General features: G+C 38.0%; 1 protein-coding gene across 6 annotated transcripts in view; it reads left to right on the forward strand.

The window, feature by feature from the left end:
- The window catches only part of CTNNB1 (catenin beta 1), a 44,765-nt gene that overhangs the window by 19,559 nt on the left and 3,299 nt on the right, over positions 1-21,907 (forward strand). For 5 of the 6 annotated variants that reach the window (XM_013981492.2, XM_005669377.3, NM_214367.1 and 2 more), the window contains 12 exon segments: positions 11,018-11,082; positions 11,523-11,750; positions 11,959-12,212; positions 12,337-12,575; positions 12,664-12,865; positions 13,970-14,114; positions 17,103-17,206; positions 17,286-17,624; positions 17,903-18,061; positions 20,300-20,419; positions 21,131-21,281; positions 21,372-21,493. In XM_013981492.2, coding sequence (XP_013836946.1) covers positions 11,070-11,082; positions 11,523-11,750; positions 11,959-12,212; positions 12,337-12,575; positions 12,664-12,865; positions 13,970-14,114; positions 17,103-17,206; positions 17,286-17,624; positions 17,903-18,061; positions 20,300-20,419; positions 21,131-21,281; positions 21,372-21,493 — 2,076 coding nt within the window. In that variant the 5' untranslated portion in view covers positions 11,018-11,069. 6 annotated transcript variants of the gene reach the window in all.

Genomic DNA, 21,907 nt, shown 5'->3' on the forward strand with positions numbered 1-21,907 from the left:
TCTTCAGTATTGCTTATGAATCTTTTATCTGAAAATTGTGCTCTTGGGCTTATTTGCATCAGTGATGGCTAAGTACTAATTGTCTATAACTTTGGGGTGGCGATGGGATAAATGATCGAAAGGGCATGCACATAACAGGACAACTTGAATTTAATAAAGCAGTTTTACTAGCTGTACTCATTAATTGCTGCTAGTCATTTTCTCAGCTGATGATTTGGGGAATGTTTTCTATAATGTTGCAGGGAAAATCCTATGAGATAAAATTGGGCTCAGAACTGAAGTTCTAGGCATTTTAGTTAAGCTACTTTGTTAAGTATTTCAAGGGCAAGGTAAGATGTTTACCTGATACTGCAAGGCAACATCCTAAAATTATGGTTTAGAAGACATTATTTAAGGTAATATAAATCATCTAATCAGAAATCTGTCATTACTTTGTGTTGCAGTTGAGTTTTAGAATATCACTACCTTAATACTTTAGTAGAATAAGAACTGAATGAAAATGTCTATTAAGTTTCTAAAAATAGAAATTTATTAATATATTGAAATAAAGACATTTGCCTAAATATCTTTAAGAATTACAGTAAGTTTGATTTCCTTGATTTTAGAAAACACCGATTATTTTTCCAAAGAATAGGTCTTTTTTATTTTTTAAGCAATTTGCACCTTGAGGTACTGATGGTCTGCTGAGTTACTTTCTACCTTTCTTTTGCAGAAAGCCCATTTTCTAGGCCACTTAGCTTTTATGCTTAGAAACATTTACTTAGCTGTACATCACTGTTTGGTTAACATATAGTGGGCTGAATGATAGATACTTTCTTGGACAATTATTTTTTGGGGCAATGAGTATTTCTAATACTAATGTATTTCTATGCATTTTGTTCTATAAATGTATGTAAAAATATCTACTTAAAAGTATGCAAATTAGTAATTGCATACTAGGTATGTTTTGCATTTTTTCTATTTTTCATTTTTAATGGCTACATAGTAATCCCCTACTCCCTTCACCTGGATGATTTACAGTAGTCTCTTAACTTTTCTCACTGCTTTGCTTTTGCCCATCATGGTCTTTTTTCTATATTGACACTAGAGTGAACTTTACAAATCTTAAATCACAGATGTTAGTTATTCCAATGGCTTCCCACAGGGTACTCTGAATTTATTCTATGCCCTTATCATTCTTCTCCCCTGACTTCTGGTTATGCTGGTGACCTTTCAGTACTGCTTCCCTTCAGCTCTTTTCTTCCTTTGCAATTTGTTTTCTTCATGGAGAATTCTGCCCCATCCCTACCTGGCTAGCTCTTCCTCCTGTCATTTCCTTCCTCATCACTCACTCTTACCTAGTGTAGCCAGCCCTCTGCCCCTACTAGTCACTCTATTCTTATCTTGTTTATTTTCTTCACAGCAGTTCTCCCTCTTTAAATTGTGTTGTTTATTGCTTAACTCTCTAACAGTGGAATGCAGGCTTTGATATATGCATGACTTGACTCTCTCTCATTCATTGTTTCTGCAATGCCAGTAACATAAAAGGTAATTAAATATTTGTTCAGTAGATGAATATACATTCCACTCAATGGATAAATTATTTTTTATTCACTCCCTTATTGATGAGCATTTGGGTAGTTTCCAGCTTTTTCTCTATGAATGCTTTACTGTGCAGATCTCTTGGCATGCTTCTGTGAATATTCCTGCAGAATACAGTTCTATTTTAAACATGGAATTTTTATATGAAAGAATGTTTTTACAATTAAATTTATTGGGTAGTGTCAACTTACCATCCGAAAGCTTAAGCTGCCAGTTTAACTGTATCCATGTCAGCAGTGGGTATTATTAATCTTTTCAATCTACCTTTCTAATATGCAGAAATAAATAAGTTTAAAACTCTTTTGCATGTATTTATTGCTTACTTTCTATTTTTCCTTTTTAAGTGATGGTTCCTGCCCTTTTTCTGCTGTATTTATTGATTTCTCCTCAGCTCTTTGTTTCCTATGGATATTAGCCTTTAATCATATTTCACATGTCTGGTGTCCAGTATTTCATTTTTTTAAAAAAATATTTTATTTTTTTAAATTTTTTATTTATTTATTTATTTTTGTCTTTTTGCTATTTCGTGGGCTGCTCTCGCGGCATATGGAGGTTCCCAGGCTAGGGGTCGAATTGGAGCTATAGCTGCCAGCCTATGCCAGAGCCACAGCAACGCAGGATCCGAGCCGCGTCTGCAACCTACACCACAGCTCACGGCAACGCCGGATCGTTAACCCACTGAGCAAGGGCAGGGATCGAACCCGCAACCTCATCGTTCCTAGTCTGATTTGTTAACCACTGCGCCACGACGGGAACTCCCAGTATTTCATTTTTAAAAAGACATTATATGTAGTGGTTTTTTGCTTATAATTTTAAAATTCAACACACACTATACTGTCTTTCCTTTTTGGTTTCATAGTTCCAAGCCGTGCTTACATTAGACTTCTTACCATGGTTTTGTTTCCACCTTTGCTTGTACACTCTTATTTTGTCTTTAAAAAAAAATTCTGGAGTTCCTGTCGTGGCTCAGAGGAAATGAATCTGACTAGTATCCATGAAGACACAAATTTGATCCCTGGCCTGGCTCAGTGGGTTAAGGATACAGTGTTGCTGTGAGCTTGGTGTCCACGTGGCTGGGAACTGGCGTTGCTGTTGCCATGGCATAGGCCAGTAGCTACAGCTCTATTTCAGCCCTAACCTGGGAACCTCCATATGCCATGGGTGCGGCCCTAAAAAGACAAAAAAATTAATAATAATCAAATTTAAAAAATAAAATCTTGTAAATATTTGGCAGATGTAGGTTTAATTTAGTAAAGTAAGGATGAAAAAAACTTTTTTTTTTTAACAAGGACAAGCCCCTTTCTGCTAATACTATTAATCAAGTAATCCAGCTTTCTCCCACCAGTTGAAATACCATCTTTTACATTTTTTAAATTGCCACATTATGTCTGGGTGTTTTCTGATTACTGTTAAGTTTCTCAACCATCCCTACGACCCCCAGTAATACAGTTGTTTAATTGCTGTGACTGCTGATTTATAACGTATTTTGGTATCTGATAGAATTGGTCTGTTCTCATTCTTATTTTAGCTTTTCTGTTATCTTTACACTTCCATTACAGATGAATTTAAGAATCATTTTCACTCCTAAAGAAATCTAATTGAGAATTTTGTTGGGATTATATTGAATTTATAAACTAAGAGAAAACTGGCATTTTTATACAGTACAAAAATCTTTTAGTCAAGAACAAGACGTCTTTTAATTTTGTATGTACCTTTTATTAAAAATTTAGTTGAACTGTTTTCTGTGCAGTTTTATCAGACTGTAAAATTCAGTTAAAATGGATATAAAAGTGTCTCTAGAATGTTAACAAGGAGTTCTTAGTTTAAAAGTATTTAGCCAGTCATCACTTTGAACTTTGAGAAACAGAATTTTCAGTTTCAGGATGTAATGGAAACAAATTCTCCTGTTTAGCTATAATTCTTAGCCTTTTTGAAATAGACGTGTAGCGTGTTCAGCTTTTGGACTGCTACCTTTTCAAGGAGATGGAAATCCTTTATTTTATTCTCATATTGGAGACTTGAGTTTGTAAGGTTTAGCTGGTTGAACAAAAGTGTCCATAAAATACTCATGACTATTTTGGGTAACTCCATTTTAATGAACTTTAAAAGAGCAAAGTACAAAGGGGGAGTTCCTGTTGTGGCTCAGTGGGTTGAGAACTGGGTTGAATATGTGAGTTCAATCCCTGGCCTCACTCAGTGGGTTAAGCTTCTGGGGTTGCCGCAAGCTGCAGCGTAGATCACAGATGTGGCTCAGATCCAGTTGTGGCTGTAGCTGTGGTGTAGGCATGCAGCTGAGGCTCCCATTCAACCCCTAGCCTGGGAATTTCCATATGCTGCACATATGGCCATTAAAAAAAAAAATTTACAAAGGTATTCTTATTTTAAAATTATATTTGGAGTTTATCTCAGATACAAATGTATAGCTGTTTTCTTATTTTCAGTTATTTTTGCAATGCAAACTGTAGAGAGTAATGTAACAAATACCCATGTACTCATCACCCAGATTAACAGATGTAATTTTACTGTGTGTGTTTGATTACATAAGCACACAGCTAGAGTTGAAGCCATCTTTAATATCCTTTCTTATCCTATTCCTTTTGCCCCTGAATATTAAGAAGCTGGTGTATATTCTTTATACTTTTACTGCATAAACAATAGGAAGTGGATTTTTAATTTGCATAAAATTATATTTGGAAATTATAAAAATATGCCTGGGTAGATAAAGGCTTTCCTGAATGTATTTTGAATTAGCTATTCTTTAATCAATCTTACACTCACAGCAGTGTTCATGGCACTATTTACAATAGCCAAGACATGGAAGCACCCTAAGTGTTTATTAATAGATGAATGGATAAAGATGTGGTATACATATGCAGTGGACTATTACTCAGCACAAAGAAGAGTGAATAATGCCATTTGCAGCAAGGTAGACGGACCAGAAATTATATTAGTTAAGTCACAAAGACAAATATTATATGCTATCACTTATATGTGGAATCTTAAAAAAATAATACAAATGGATAGAAATAGACTCAGACATAGAAAAGAAACTAGGGGAAAGGGGCGAGGGAGGCATAAATTAGGAATATGGAATTAACAGATTCACACCACTATATATAAAATAGATTAACAACATAGATTTATTGTATGGAGCTCAGGGAACTGTATTCACTATCTTATAATGACCTATAATGGAAAAGAATCTGAAGCTGTACCCCTGAAACTAACACAGTATTTTAAACCAGTTATAGTTAAATAAAAAGAAAGGGCGAAAGAAAAAAGTTAAAAATACACCAGTCTTTTTGGTTGCTTATGTTCGTAGAAGCCAGAGAAGAAGTTTCTACTTTGTAATAATTTGTTCTTATGGTGGATCAAGTGAATATTTGTCTTAAAACATTTCTTTTGAAGGATCAGGACTATTTAGGATTGTATTACTGACCAAAGATTTTAGTGTGAAGTTACTCATTGCTGAGACTAACAGTGTATCATACATGTAAAGGATGTTGCCATAATTATTTTAGTAAAATCATATTCTTAAGACACACACAGTTTGTTTAAATGTACTGTGTCAGTGATTATTCAAGTGACTTCTTATACATAAGATATACATGTACTTTATAAAAATGTAAAATGATTACATAAAAATCTGGCAAGTCAGAAGGCTACATGTAGGGTTAAAATTTAAGCATTTAATCTCTGAATTTAGAAAGACTTGTGGGGGGGTGGTATATATGTACATTAGATGGGTGGACATAGCTTTGTCTGAAATAACAGTTGATGATAGATAGGCCCTTGGGAGTCTGGCCAGTAGTACAATGTCTTCTTTGAAAGTTATATCAATTTATGCTCCCATTAATATTTTGGAGTAATACTGTAACTTTTAAAAGTTCTTATCCTTTAACCTAGTAGTTGGAGCATTCCTTAGGTGGAAGGGAAGTTAAAGAAATTTACGAGAATTCTTTATATACCAAGATGTTTTTTCAGCATTGTTTGAATAGCAAACTAAATAAGAAAGACAAACAATATTCAAGAATGGGAGCTTTGGTTAAATTATATAGGTCAATGATACAGTACGAATAATATTTGATAAGAGTGTACAACACAAGGAATTGGCTTTTATATTTTTTATATTGAAAGAATACCTAATGGTAACGTTTAATAACAAATAAACCAAAATGTCATTATTATGGGAACGCCAAGGAAGAATAATATTTTATAATCATATTATTTTATGGATGAGCTAGAGGAGACAGTAAAATGAAAATGATCAGGACATCCTGATTTTTCCTAGCCTCAGACAGTTCATATTTGCAATAGTCATTTTTTCACCTATAAGGATAATACTAAGGGCATTAACGTAGGTTTCTTTTCAGAGGAGCAAAAGTGTCATTAGATGTTCAAGAAGACCCCTCCCAGGATATACACATGCGCACACACACACAGCTGAGAAGTAAAAGCAGAAAGGAAACTAGAGTAAGTTGTGATTTAAAAGTGTTAGTGTTGAATGAAATGCTGAAACAGGCAGATTTGAGGACACTGTAAAATTTTAAATGGCAAGGTATTAGTAGTGGTAATTAATAAAAATGCATATATATGTGCTTTTAAACTTTCAAAATAGATTTTACTCTGAACTTTTTTAAATCCCCAAGAATATACAGAAATTTATCATGTTCCTGAAATAGAGTTGTACTTTTTAACTAGATTATTGGGAAAGTGAATTGTTAGCATAACTGCCAGTATAAAACTGGTTTTATAACTTTTATTTTATATAGTGAAGTTACTTCTAGTTAGTATTCAAACTTTTAAAATTCATGGTAATTAAGATAATTTTGTGTTCATGGGTGAAATCTGTATCGTGTCAAGATTTCTCACATAGATTTTGATCAAAGGCCATTTAAAGTACAGAAGGTGAAGTAGAGCCTCCAACAATCATTTTGAAGTTAGGTGTAAGGCTAATCTTTTATAATAATGTAAGAAAATTTCCTTACTTTTTATAGCTACATAATATACTAATGTATGTAATTTAGTTTAAAATCATTCTATAGGAAGGCGCCAGTATAGCACAATATTAACAACATCAACAACTGTTAAATATAGGTGTGTTCATTATAAAGTTGTGTCTACTTTTCTTCATATTTGAAAATTTTCAATAAAAATCATTATTAAAAAAACCCCAAACTTGTGGTTGCTGAGGGGGAGAGAGTAGGATGAACTGGGAGTATGGGGTTAGTACAGATGCAAACTATTGTCTTTGGAATGGATAAGCAACGAGATTCTGCTGTATAGCATTGGGAACTATATCTAGTCACTTATGATGGAGCATGATAATGTGAGAAAAAGGAATGTATACATGTATGTGTAACTGGGCCAACTTGCTATATAGTAGAAATGGACAGAACACTATAAACCAGCTATAATAGAAAAAATAAAAATCATTTAAAAAAATTTTTCATAATAAATTTAGCTTGTTAGAAAAGCTGAAGGAAAATTTACTCATAGTAATAATTTGAATTAAGGTATTGTTCAGGATGAACTTTCTTCTGAGATAGAAATTATTATATATGTAATGGATAATATAGTTTTCTAAACCTTACAGATTTTAAATCAGAAGTAGATGAGTTCTTCAAAGTGTTCTTTACAAAATATGTAACTGGAAAGAGTATATGTTTGAAAAGCAAAAAAATAAAAGGGTGCGTGTGTCCATTGCTTCATCAGACTGGATAAGTTGTTCTCTCAGCACCCTGGTTTTTTTTTTGTTTGTTTTGTTTTTTTGAGTTTATATGATTTTTTATTTTTTCCATTATAGTTAATTTACAGTGTTTCTGTCAGTTTCTGCTGTGCAGCAAAGTGACCTGATCATATATATACGTGTGTGTGTGTGTGTGTTCTTTTTCTCATCTTATCCATCATCATGTTCCATCTTTTTATGGTTGCACCAGTGGCATATATAAGTTCCCAGACCAGGGGTTGAGTCAGAACTGCAGCTGCTGGCATGCGCCACAGCCAACACCAGATCTGAACCACATCTGTGACCTTTGCTGTAGCTTGTGCAACGCCAGATCCTCAACCACTGAGGGAGGCCAGGGATCAAACCCACATCCTCACGGGATATTATGTCTGGTTCTTAACTTGCTCAGCCACTACAGGAACTCTGACACCCCCTCTCTTTGTCAGAGCACCAGTTAGTGGTGCTGGCAGGACACAAAGCATTGAAATGTAGTCTGTAGTTAGCAATCACTTGGATTTGTGAACATTAAGTACTACATAATTTTTAAACATCAACCCTCCTTTATCTTGATTGGTACTTAGTGGGCTTTTCCCCATTTTTGTATCTCATAATTCTTTTTGAAGTGCCTGTTTAGTTGGAGCTTTGATATCCTGGGTTGATCCCCTTGCTTCTTTTTTTGCTATTCCATGTGTCTTTCTACTTTATGCTCTAGGATTTTCCTCAACTTCAGTTATCTATTCAACTTTTTATTTATTCTCTTCAGTCTTTATGAGGGTAATAAAGTGAAACTTTCTATTTCCCTCTCCACTTTATCCTGATTTTTTTTTTTTTTTTGTCTTTTGTCTTTTGTTGTTGTTGTTGTTGTTGCTATTTCTTGGGCCACTCCCGCGGCACATGGATTTTCCCAGGCTAGGGGTCGAATCGGAGCTGTAGCCACCAGCCTACGCCAGAGCCACAGCAACGCGGAATCCAAGCCTCGTCTGCAACCTACACCACAGCTCACGGCAACGCCGGATCGTTAACCCACCGAGCAAGGGCAGGGACCGAACCCGCAACCTCATGGTTCCTAGTCGGATTCGTTAACCACTGCGCCACGACGGGAACTCCTATCCTGATTTTTAAGTTCTGTTTCTCTGGAGTGTGGTTTTCCTGGCAAGCCTTAGCTGATTAGGAGCTCTAGGCCCTTAATGATTGGCAGGGGAAATGGAGGGGGGCCAACCCATGGCCTGAAAGCTCTGCCCAGAGGAAGAATGAAGAAAGCTTTCCTTTGAGGTGAGATTCTGCCCTGGTTCTCCGGACAGCATACTCAATTTCTTTAGTAAGTAATTATCAGATTTAAGGTAAATCTGGATTTGTCTTCAGAACAGCGCAGGGGTAGGTTGGTATATGCTTCTGCTTAGGTATATCCATTTTCTTTTTTTTCTTTGGTCTTTCTAGGGCCGCACCTACAGCATATGAAGTTTCCTAGGCTAGGGGTCGAATCAGAGTTATAGCTGCTGGCCTACGTCATAGCCACAGCAACGCCAGATCCGAGCCGCATCTGTGACCTATACCACAGCTCATGGCAACACTGGATTCTTGACCCACTGAGTGAGCAAGGCCAAGGATTGAACCTCATTCTCATTAATGCTAGTCAGATTCGTTTCCACTGAGCCACAATGGAAACTTCGGTAGATCCATTTTCATTCTTACTTTTTCTTCTTTACCTGCTGATTGACATTTACCTTCTGTCACTTCAGAGGGTTGCTGTGAAGAGCACGGATAATTTTTTTGTATGTTGCATAATGTTGTATAAATTTGAAAGTACTATAAAAATAATATTAAGAGGTCCCCAACATTCAAATAGATATTTTAACTTTTGAACATTAATTTGCTTTATTCCATGAAATCATAAATCATGGTCAAATTACTAGCTCAGCCCACCTAAATTTTCTCCAGTAATAACGTGGTTAATATGTTTTGCCTTTGTATCAACAAGGAAAAAATGCTATAAATGTTATTTTCCTTGATGCCAGCATGTTTTAACACAGCTGCATAGCCTATAGATGTGACTAGTAGGTTTCTGAGCTCTATGGCATTGGCCAGAGGAGTTCACTGTAGAACACTTAATTCCCCTTCCCAGGAGCATATTGTGAGCTGGAGTGGGGAATCCATTTTTCAGAGGGGTAGAGAAATGGTTAAATAGCCAGTCACAAAGATAGTCTAAAGATAAAGGCTAAAATACAGCCTCAGTGGACAGAGAACCTGGGTTCCTTCCATCAGTTTTTCTCAAAGTGTGGTCTGAAGATCACTTTCTGCATCCTATAATGTTCATTAAAGTGCAGGTTTCTACGCTCCACTCCCGTCCTGTTGAATGGAAGCATTAAACACATAATCCTATGTCGTACCAGATTTTAAAATAGAAGTTTCTTCTTGACAGGAATTATCGTTATTATTTTCTGCCTTAGAAGTAAATTGTCAGTTGTTCTTACTGTGGACACATAGCATCCACAACTTTTGTGGGATTTCCCATGTGGCTCACAACACAGCTCTTGTGAGCTTTAGGTGTCAAGTGGTCTTTGTGGTTGTAAAAACTTAGTTTTAGAAGAGCAATTCCAGAAATAATAAACACAGGCTTCCTTTACATAGAGGAAAAGGACTTCAGAGTAGTTTCTAGTTGCATGAAACATAATTAAATTTTTGCACATTGATAGAAAACACAGTTCACACTTAAATATCTTAGTCCATATCTTTCCACATTGGTAATCTACATCTAATATTTAATTTGTAGTGCAAGATGAACTTGTTTAGGGGGCAGACTTTGTAATAAAGGAAATTTTGTTATTAGGAATATCTAGACACCGTGAACCCTTTAAATGGTTTCATTTGCCGATAGCTCCCTGTGTAATTCATTGTTTTCCTGAATTTTCTTGGACACAGTAAAGCCAAAATGCAGACATATAGATGCTTTTCTATACACACACACACAAACACACACACACACGTAAATGATTTTACATTGATCAAAGCATTCTATTTAGTAATACTTGTATTTGTAATAAATTATGCTATAAATTTGAACTTGAAAAACTTAACTAAAAACGGTACTTTTAGTTTGTGTCGCAAACTTTCACTTGAAAAGGTAATTTTACTTATTAAAAAATCTCCAGTTCTGATCCAGTCACCAAAATCTGTTTTATAACGGTATTTTGGATGTCACTGTATTATATCAGAAAAGAAAACAATAACAGTTGACTCATTTAATGAAAATTTGGTGTTTTTAAAATCCCATTGGACCTGTATTGTCTGAAGAAGACCTATGAATTTTTCCAGTGAAAGAAGTTAAAAAGGGAGAGGGGAGGACTTTGGAACTCAAGGAGGAGGTGATTTGGAGTAGTTTTTTCTCCTCTCTGGCTTTCATTACTACAGTGTCTGTGTTTTCTTTGACGTCTTCAATAGTTGGGCTTTTTGACATCTTGTATGTTTGTAATTTGTATTTCTACTGAAAAGAAGTGCTTATTAATGAGAGGTTTTCTCTTAAAAGTTCAGCAATGATAGAGCTGTAGTTGAGGTGTGTGGAGGAGACCATGAGGTGTGTGTTTCACTATATCACATGGTAAAAGAGGACTTGGGGCTTTTTGTGGATGTGGTGCGTGATGTTTAGTGGCTTAATGAGTGTTAAAATCAAACTAATTTTAAATCCTAATGACCTTTGATTAACTCTTTTAGGATCTCTGAAGTACATACACCATACTACGGCTTTAAATATCCTGCGTGGACAATGGCTACCCAAGGTTTGTATCATAAGCCTTTAGTTACTGAATTGGGGCTCTGCTTCATTGCCATTAACCCAGTCTGGCTCAGATTCCCCTGCTTTCCTCTCTCCCTGCTTACTTGTCAGGCTACCCTTTGCTCCATTTTCTGCTCACTCCTCCTAATGGCTTGGTGAAATAGCAAACAAGCCAGCAGCAGGAATCTAGGCTGGATGAATGCTTCTGGAGCCTGGATGCAGTACCATTCTTCCACTGATGCAGTGAGTAACTGTTAGGTGGTCCCCTAAGAGTATAGATTTTTCATCACTGAGCTGATCCTGGCCATCATTCTGTTTTCCTTGGCTATCTTCAGATTTGACTTTATTTCTAAAAAGATTTCAGTGGGTCCTGTCACAGATTTTTATTTTCAAATTAAGATACCATTTTCCTAGTAGTGATACTAATGCTTTTGATTTTTATAGCTGATTTGATGGAGCTGGACATGGCTATGGAGCCAGACAGAAAAGCGGCTGTTAGTCACTGGCAGCAACAGTCTTACCTGGACTCTGGAATCCATTCTGGTGCCACGACCACAGCTCCTTCTCTAAGTGGTAAAGGCAATCCTGAAGAAGAGGATGTGGATACCACCCAAGTCCTATATGAGTGGGAGCAGGGATTTTCTCAGTCCTTCACTCAAGAACAAGTGGCTGGTAAGAGTATTATTGCCCTACTGAAAGTCAGAATGCAGTTTTGATAATTAAATAGTTATTCTTATGAAAGTTAGCATATAATAGCTTAAATAAAATGGTGTGGTAAAGAAAAGGGAGTGATTGCAATGTCATCATCACCATTTAGGATAGCAAATATTCAGGTGCATGCTGAGCTGTGGATAGTGAGTGTTGAATTTACCTTTTCCAGATATTGATGGACAGTATGCAATGACTCGCGCTCAGAGGGTACGAGCTGCTATGTTCCCTGAGACATTAGATGAGGGCATGCAGATCCCATCTACACAGTTTGACGCTGCTCATCCCACTAATGTCCAGCGTCTGGCTGAACCATCACAGATGCTGAAACATGCAGTTGTAAATTTGATTAACTATCAAGATGATGCAGAACTTGCCACACGTGCAATCCCCGAATTGACAAAATTGCTAAATGATGAAGACCAGGTAAGTAGTGATATGGCTGACTTAATAATCTACTTTGAAGGAAACTCCCAAGGAAGTAGTCTCAAAATGGCTACCCAGTATCAGTCTTTGAAAACTGATGTCTCTTAATTCCTGTACATTATAGGTAGTGGTGAATAAGGCTGCAGTTATGGTCCATCAGCTTTCCAAAAAGGAAGCTTCCAGACATGCCATCATGCGTTCTCCTCAGATGGTGTCTGCAATTGTACGTACCATGCAGAATACAAATGATGTAGAAACGGCTCGCTGTACTGCTGGGACCTTGCACAATCTTTCCCATCATCGTGAGGGCTTGCTGGCCATCTTTAAATCTGGGGGCATTCCTGCCCTAGTGAAGATGCTTGGGTAAGAAAACATGGTCCGAATGCTTGAAACTCAGGAGAAGAGTGCAGTCACAACATTGCTGATGAGACTTTTTTTTTCTTTTTCCCAGTTCACCAGTGGATTCTGTATTGTTTTATGCCATTACAACTCTTCACAACCTTTTATTGCATCAGGAAGGAGCTAAAATGGCAGTGCGTTTAGCTGGCGGGCTGCAGAAAATGGTTGCCTTGCTCAACAAAACAAATGTTAAATTCTTGGCTATTACAACAGACTGCCTTCAGATTTTAGCTTACGGCAATCAAGAAAGCAAGGTAAAAGAATTTTTCTGAATATGGTTTTCATAGAGCATTGGAGACCCCATTGTCATGCCCTTTTATGGATTTTTTGCAAATTCATTGTACACCTTGCCCTTTATATGTATCTTAGAAAAATTGGACATCTCTGTTTCTTAAATATTAAATATTTGAGTTGTGGGTATGTAAAGCACTATGCTGGGTGATGGGGATATAGCATGCAAGAGAGACACTGAAATAGTAACTTAATTACTGTCTAATTATATGTATTAGGAAGAAGGAGAAAGGGGATATGAGAGCATGTAAGGGAACCAGACCCTCTTTTGAGGGTTCAGGATTTCTTAGAGAAAGTGATAGTTGAGTTCAGCTCTCAAGGGTGATAAGGGGTTGACCAAGGTGAAGGTTAGGGAGAGGAAGTGTCATTTTTGAAACTCCTACTGTGAGAGGAGCAGGGTGAGTTTTGGAAATGAAATACAAAGAGTAGGAAGAGGAAAGGTTTGAGATGAAACTGTTGAGATAGGCAGGGCAGATCCTACAGGGTTTAGCAGAACATGTTAAAAAAACAGTGGGAAACAAAGAGTTTTTAGCAGAGGCATGAAGTAATGAGATTTGTTTTTGTGTTTTTAGAAAGTCAGGGTAGCATCAGGAATTGGGTGTATGCAGGGAAGTAAAGGGCAAGAATGGATATTTTATATGATTAGGAAAAGCAAAGAGCCAAATCATTAGAAGTTTTTCAGTACCCATTATGGTTTAAGTTTTTACCCTACAAATCAGCTTTGATAGAACTTTTGTATCTGGGCATTACTGTTTCATACAACACTCTTTCTCTCTTTTTTTTTTTTTTCCTTTTACTATGATCAGTGAGGGAAGAAGAAAATTGAGCCAGAGTGGATATATTTGAGGGAAGACTGAGCTGCATGATTTTGAGCTAAACATTGTAGAAGGAGGGGTTAAATAAGGCCCTAATAAAGAGCGGGGGAGGGTCTAGGTAATGATGACCAGGAATACGTTTAAGTCATTGGCAAGCTAGCAGAAACTCTTGTATAATAGTTTGATAGTAGTGGCTTTTCTTAGGCATTTGAACAAGATTCCATGACTAACAATATATACACATCGTTCTAGCTGATCATTCTGGCTAGTGGTGGACCTCAAGCTTTAGTGAATATAATGAGGACCTACACTTATGAGAAACTACTGTGGACCACAAGCCGAGTACTGAAGGTGCTCTCTGTCTGCTCTAGTAATAAGCCAGCTATTGTAGAAGCTGGTAAGTATTACTTGTTCTGTGTGCAACATGTGCAATTCTAATGAGATTACCTTTCTTAGGAAAAGGGAGATAGAACTGACCTGAACAGGCTGAAAGTAGATGGTCCTATTCACTTTGCAACCAAAGTCTCATTCAAAGAGTGTGTTCTGCTTGACACCTGCTTTGGTGCTATTCAAGCCTAGTTTAGGCAGAGTTCTTATTACCCCTCAAAAACAGTGGCTAATCCTTGGCTTGATAACAGCTATTCCAGAAATACCTGTAATGCTTGAAAGAACAGATTTTTTTTTTTTTTTTCAGACTTTTTAAATCAGAATCCCTAGAGTGTTGAAATGACAAGAAGGTCAATAGGTAGCTTGAAGTGTATGGGACTGGAGGCTTAGGAAAGAGCATTTTTAAGAAGTTCCCCCAGATTATTCTGAAAATATTCAGCCCTTGTGTAATAAGCACATGGTAGACATTGGGTAGCAAAGTTGGTATGGTCCCTTTATTTATTCGTATAGTCTGGGGAGGGTGACAAAAAAATGCAAAAAGATGGATTTATCACAAATTGGAATGAGTGTTATGAGAGAAATGAACAGCAAATAGTAATTAGAATTAATGGGGGCGGCTTCCCTGAGAAGGGAATGTTAAATGAAGTTACAGAATTAGAAGGCATCTGTCTATTATCTGTAGGAGAAATGAGGATTAAGTACCTTCTAGGTGGTCCTGAAGGTAGGAAAGAGTTTGTTGGGTTTTAGGTGCTGAGGAGAAGGTCTTTGTAACCAGAATCTAGTGGTAGGATATATAGCTCAGGATGCTATATCTTGCAGGACTTTTTAGGTCCCTGTAAGATGTTTTTTCATGCTTTATTCCAGTTTTGGAATCATAGGTATGGAATCTGAGATCAATTTGGAATGGTAGGTAGGATCTGAATTTTAAAGGGTTCCTTAAGGTTATGCTAAAGAATTGTGGTCTTTATCTTACAGATAATGAGATGCTGTCAGTGCTTCTCACACAATGAGGTGTGCTGTTTGGAATTTTTTGTTTTTTTGTTTTTTTGTTTTTTTTTTTTTTTTGCTTTTTAGGGCCACACCTGCAGCATATGGAGGTTCCCAGGCTAAGGGTCGAATCAGAGCTGTAGCCGCTGGCCTACACTACAGCTCATGGCAGTGCCAGATCCTTAACCCCCTGAGCAAGGCTAGGGATTGAACCTGGGTCCTCATGGATGCCAGTCAGATTCATTAACCACTGAGCCATGGCGGGTTTGAAATAGTAATACCAGCATTGTGGGAGGTCCTGCTGTGGTTACGAACCCAACTAGTATCCATGAGGATGTGCGTTTGATCCCTGGCCCCACTCCATGGGTTAAGGATCTGGTGTTACCATTAGCTGCAGCATAGTCGCAGACATGGCTCAGATCTGGAGTTGCTGTGGGTGTGGCATAGGCTGGCAGCTGTAGCTCCGATTTGACCCCTAGCCTGGGAACTTGCAAATGCCGCAAGTGCAGCCCTGAAAAGCAAAAAAAAAAAAAAATTGCAAGCATTGTATGACAGTTTGAATAACCAAAGGCAAGCAGACCAGGCCACTGAGATGTGTTATAGCCTCCTAGGAATGAAACTGTTTGATATTAAATATATGTAGCAAAGGGTAAATGTTACTTAAGAAGCTCACATATTCAAAGTGACTAAAAGGTCAGTAGGTAGCTAGAAATACATACTACTGGAATGCAAGGGAAGACTGGGCTAGTATAGAGATTTGGGAGTTGCCCTCTTAGTGTATGTGGGTGAGGGCTACAGGGAAGAGGTAGGGCTCCCTCACAGTCATCTGCACAGGACTTTGATCCTAGACAGGTGGAATCAGAATGTGTGTCTTTTTAAGTCTCTACAGGCTATCCGGAATTGATATCCACCCTCGTGAGAGTTAATACTTATAGTAAAGGGAGGAAACGAAGTCTGTGAGGGAGAAAAGGTAGAAGGGAATTGAGTCATTTAAGAAATACTGAGCATCAGCCTTGTGCAGGTCACTTTCTTAGCAGCTGGAGCTTCTGTGAGGAAGAAACCAGGCAGGGATGATCTTGTCTTGTAGGAGAGGAAGGCTAAATTATAGTTGTGTTTGATGCTGTGAAGAAAAAGTACGAGGTGCCTTGAGAATTATAGCAAATAGACATAACCTAATTGAGGGACTAAAACAGACCTGAAGAGATGAACAAGGAGACAAGGGACAGTGTATTTCACTGCATTTACAAGGGATTTCAGTAGGAGAGAGAGAGTGAAGTTAAGCCAATCTGTAGGGAACTGAGCCTCCATTTAGATTCCTCTGCCAGTGTCAGTCAGAGACCTAAATGACAGAAGGTTGTGAATCTTTGGAGCACAGCTTTTGGAGTCAGTGCCTTTTACAGAGCCTCAGGCAATAAGCATTCCATTGCCTTTTTTTGGATTGTTCTCACTTCATGAGATTATATAGCTCCTTCAGGTCTTTGCACAGATGTCACCTTCACACTGACCTAAGTATGCTCTTTACCCCTCAGTTCCCTTTTTTTTGTAGCACTTAACACCATTTGACGTACTATATTTAGCTTACTAATTTGTATGCGTGTTTCTTGTCTGTCTCCAATTAGACCATAAGCTCTATGAAGGTAGGAATTTTAGGCTATTTTCCTCACTGGTATAGCTCCAACTCTAAACAGGGCCTGTTATTAAATATTTTTGAAATGACAGGATGAAAGGAAATACGTAATAGTCATATTACCTACAAGGAGGACTGTGGAGGTAATGAAAGCTCTTTTCACATAGGGAAGAAACTACAGGTACTTGACAGAAGTTGTCACTAGTTGAAGTAAACTGAAAAGGGGAAACTGAGCAGCATTCTAGACACAAAAGGAAATAAAGGACTCAGATTGGGGGAACAAGCAATGACAATAAAGAGGGGCATCCTCTAAGACTAGAGAAGACACTTAGTAGGAATTGTGAGCTAGTAGACATCGCCTTAGATATTTTTTAATCATTTCAGGTGGAATGCAAGCTTTAGGACTTCATCTGACAGATCCAAGTCAACGTCTTGTTCAGAACTGTCTTTGGACTCTTAGGAATCTTTCAGATGCTGCAACTAAACAGGTAAATTCTCAGTAAAGTGGCACCATAGTGATAAAAGTCAAGCTGAATTTGTACTGAGCGTCTGTTTTCATCTCCATAGGAAGGGATGGAAGGTCTTCTTGGGACCCTTGTTCAGCTTCTGGGCTCGGATGATATAAATGTGGTTACCTGTGCAGCTGGAATTCTTTCTAATCTCACTTGCAATAATTATAAAAACAAGATGATGGTGTGCCAAGTGGGTGGTATAGAGGCTCTTGTGCGTACTGTCCTTCGTGCTGGTGACAGGGAGGACATCACTGAACCTGCCATCTGTGCTCTCCGTCATCTGACCAGCCGACACCAGGAAGCTGAGATGGCCCAGAATGCTGTTCGCCTTCACTACGGACTACCAGTTGTGGTTAAACTCCTACATCCACCATCCCATTGGCCTCTCATCAAGGTAAGTTGTCAATCAGAGTAGAAGGTTGCTGAATTGAAAATGAACTATCTCTAGCTGTTATTAGATGGCTGTCTAGGTGTCAGGGATTGATAAATAGGAGTTGTATTCTTTACTAAATAGGAAATAATAACTGGGATGGGGTAGGGGTTTGAAGCGTTTGTGTAGTCAGCTCTGCTTTCAAGTGATAGCAATAGATTTAGTGTGGCAGGGATTTTAAGATAAGAAAATGATTTTGCTGAGTTGTATGACAGTTTGTCACTCGTCCTTCTTGTCTACAGGCTACCGTTGGATTGATTCGAAATCTTGCCCTTTGTCCAGCAAATCATGCACCTTTGCGAGAGCAGGGTGCCATTCCACGACTAGTTCAGTTGCTGGTTCGTGCTCATCAGGATACCCAGCGCCGTACGTCCATGGGTGGAACACAGCAACAGTTTGTGGTAGGTAAATCTTAATAGTGACATCCACTTATTTAAAAGGAATGCATAAATCCATAGAATCCTAAACTATTTGGTTATTGGCTCCCCTCCATCCATCTTCCTGCCTGCTGAAGGGCTGCTTGCTAATGGTTAAAAAACAAAAAACAAAAACCCAACATGTCACTGTGGTTGCAGAAAAGATCCTTATTTGGAGTAATGTGTCCCCTAGTGATATTTCCCTTGACATGGCCTTAATATCATTGCCTCATCAGTCTTACAAAGGGAGTGTGGAGAGTGTAACTTCTTGTTGTGGGGTCTCAATTAATCCACACACAGGTTCAACTCCTCAGAAAATAGCAGAGCCATAATTTGAATCCAAGTCTGATTTCAGAGCTACATTTCTATCTATAAATATTTAACACACCTTTTACTATCTCTTCTAAGAGTGATTTAAACTATTTTCATGGACTTAAGAATACCAACAAATTACAAGAATAAGTAGTAGCATTTCTGAAATCTTCTTAGCCTTAAGGCGTTGAGGTCAAGTTTGCAGTCTTGAAACTAGCTCTTCATTACAAGTATCTAAAGATACTTCTGATTCCTCAGAATGTATTTTAAAATGACCCAGACCTTCAAAGAGTCTCATTTAATCAGGTTACTTTAGAGAACAAGACCTAACCAGAACAGGTCTTAAGACTTATTGGTGGTTGTGATATGTATGCATTTGTTAGGGGGCTTTGGCTTTCTCCATTTATGACTTGGTATTGGCCCATCTCCATGAGGTGACTTAATAGGATGCAAAGGGTACTTTTTATCTATCCATTAATTCAAAGGATACCTTTCAAAATCTCTTTTGAAGAAAGGAATTTTAGTGTCTTCATAAAAATCAAGTTGAGGGAGTTTCCACTGTAGCACAGTAGGTTAAGGATCCAGTGTTGCCACAGCTGTGGCGTAGGTCACAGATATGGCTCAGATTCAGTCTCTGGCCCAGGAACTTTCATATGTTGAGGGTTCAGCCGAGGGGGAAAAAAAAAAGGTTGAATATAAAAACTTCTAAAATTAGCAGAATTTTAACCTTATTTAAAACTCAGAAACAGGGAAAGCAGAATAGTCTCAGAAGGAGGTGAGTGGGTTTTCTACTGGCAGCTCAACAGAATTTTAGCAGTTGGTAATAAAACTTTTAGATGTACAAAGATAGAGGGAGTATCTGAAAGAAAACACTGATACAGCACATTTCTTTACCATCTTTGTGTATCTTTTTAAAAATTTTATTGGAGTGTAGTTGGCTTACAAAGTTGTGTTAGCTTTAGGTGTACAGAAAAGTAAATCAGTTATGTGTATACATATCCATTCCTTTTCTGATTCTTTTGCCTTATAGGTTATTACAAAATATTGAGTAGATTAGCCTGTGCTATAGAATTGGTCCTTGTTACCGATTTTATATGGAGTAATGTGTATATGTCAATCCCAACCTCCCTTTTTATCCCTCCCCCCCAGCGTTTCCCCTATGGCAACTATAAGTTTGTTTTTGGTTTGTTTTTTTTTTTTTTGCTTTTTAGGGCGGCACCTGTGGCATGTAAGTTCTCAGGCTAGGGGATGAATCAGAGGTACAGCTGCCAGCCTACACCACAGCTACAGCCACTGCCACAGCCACCTAGGATCCGAGCCATGTCTGCAGCCTACACCACAGCTCATGGTAGCGATGGTTCCCCAACCCACTTAGCGAGGCCAGGGATCAAACCCGCAGCCTCACGGATACTAGTTGGATTCGTTTCTGCTACACCACACTGGGAACTCCCATAAATTTGTTTTTGAAATCTTTATGTCTGTTTTGTAAACTCTTTTATATCATGTTTATTAGATTCCACATATTAGTGATCTCATATGATACTTTTATTTCAGTTAGTATGATAATTCCTAGATTACCTTTTCTTTATATATCCCTCTTACCCAGAGTTATGGGGGCCGTGACTGTAAAGAAGTTATCTTTGGGATGCAGATGTGTATTTAAGTTGTGCTTCATTGTACACGGTACTTTGTATCAGGGAGAGGTGCTGTCAAGAGGCCCCCGTTCAGAAAGTGACATTCAATTTAATGGAGTCCTCTTTCATTCCTGAACCTATTGTAAATTCTGGGGAACTTTGGGTTTATAATGTGAATAACTAGTCTAGTCATTACTACTTAAAACAGAAAGCCTTTTAAGTATATAAACTTTAGAGAGGAGAATACCCTATTTATTAATTCTGTTTCTTCTGATAGGAGGGGGTCCGCATGGAAGAAATAGTTGAAGGTTGTACTGGAGCCCTTCATATCCTAGCTCGGGATGTTCACAACCGAATTGTTATCAGAGGACTAAATACCATTCCATTGTTTGTGCAGGTATGTTGGTTTTAAGTGAGACATTCTAGGTTTTATATGTCAATCAAATTTCAGGATTTTAAAGATAAACAAAATTTCATGAAATTAGGGACCAAAATAGGGGCACCAGCATTTAATTTTTCATTTACTAAAATGGCAATACTGTCCATGAATCTCAATGTATAATGTCTTTTTAGTTGAATATATTTAATTTTACAAAAATTCCCTTTATTCGTCTTGGGCAGTAGAAGGAGAATCACTGAATGTCAAGAAGAGGGAGGAGATAACTCTCTGCTTTGAGAGGTGCTCAGTTTTGAAGGAGTGAAAGCTGATCTGGCTGCTAGAGCACAGGCCTCCAACCACCTCTGGAGTTTCCAAATCGTAGCTTAAATAAAATTGTCTCTTAAGAAAAGGTTTGCTGCTAAAAACACTCCAGAAAACCAGTCCTCCAGAGCATCAAACATTCAAGAACATATATTTAGAGTATATGATTTAATGTAAGTAGTACAAATACTGCCTGCAGTCTGAATTGGGAATGTTTGCACCACAGTGGGGTGCCTGCCTTGTTTCTACTTTAGGTTTCTACTTTTGGTAGTCTTTTTTCTCTTATATTCTTTTCAATTATGGTTTATCATAGACCACTGAATATAGTTCTCTGTGCTATACAGTAGAATCTTGTTCAACTTTATATTTAATTAGGGGTTTGTGTGTGTGTGTGTGTTTTCTCCTTAGCTGCTTTATTCTCCCATCGAAAATATCCAAAGAGTAGCTGCAGGGGTCCTCTGTGAACTTGCTCAGGACAAGGAGGCTGCAGAAGCTATTGAAGCTGAGGGAGCCACAGCACCTCTGACAGAATTACTCCACTCTAGGAATGAAGGTGTGGGTAAGTAGGAAAGGAACCAAAGCCTTTGGCTGGTGTGTATGGTGAAGCCTCAGCTTTTCCTCAAAGACCTTTTTTCCCATCCTCTCCCAGCAACATACGCAGCTGCTGTTTTGTTCCGAATGTCTGAGGACAAGCCCCAGGATTATAAGAAACGGCTTTCGGTTGAGCTGACCAGTTCTCTTTTCAGAACAGAGCCAATGGCTTGGAATGAGGTAGGCACATTTATTTGGGTGTTTGTCAGAGCGGGTAAGGCAGTTTGTGGTTTCTTCTCTACTCAGTCCACATTCATTTGCATTGACTGCATCCTTGGCTTAAATATTCCTTCTTTTACACTACCTTATCAACTGCTGTGAGGGAAAATTAACAGCTTTAAACAGCCTGTTCAGAACAAACCAGCTACACAGTTTAACAGTAGAATTTGTAAGGGAGATAGATGAAAAAGTTACCAGATTAAAAAACATTTTTCAGGAGTTCCTGTTATGGCTCAGTGGTTAACGAATCTGACTAGGAACCATGAGTTGCGGGTTCAATCCCTGGCCTTGCTCAGTGGGTTAAGGATCCAGCATTGCCGTGAGCTGTGGTGTAGGTCGCAGATGCGGCTCGGATCTGGCGTTGCTGTGACTCTG

Source organism: Sus scrofa, chromosome 13, assembly GCF_000003025.6.
Source record: "Sus scrofa isolate TJ Tabasco breed Duroc chromosome 13, Sscrofa11.1, whole genome shotgun sequence".
In the NCBI taxonomy this organism is placed as follows: domain Eukaryota; kingdom Metazoa; phylum Chordata; class Mammalia; order Artiodactyla; family Suidae; genus Sus; species Sus scrofa.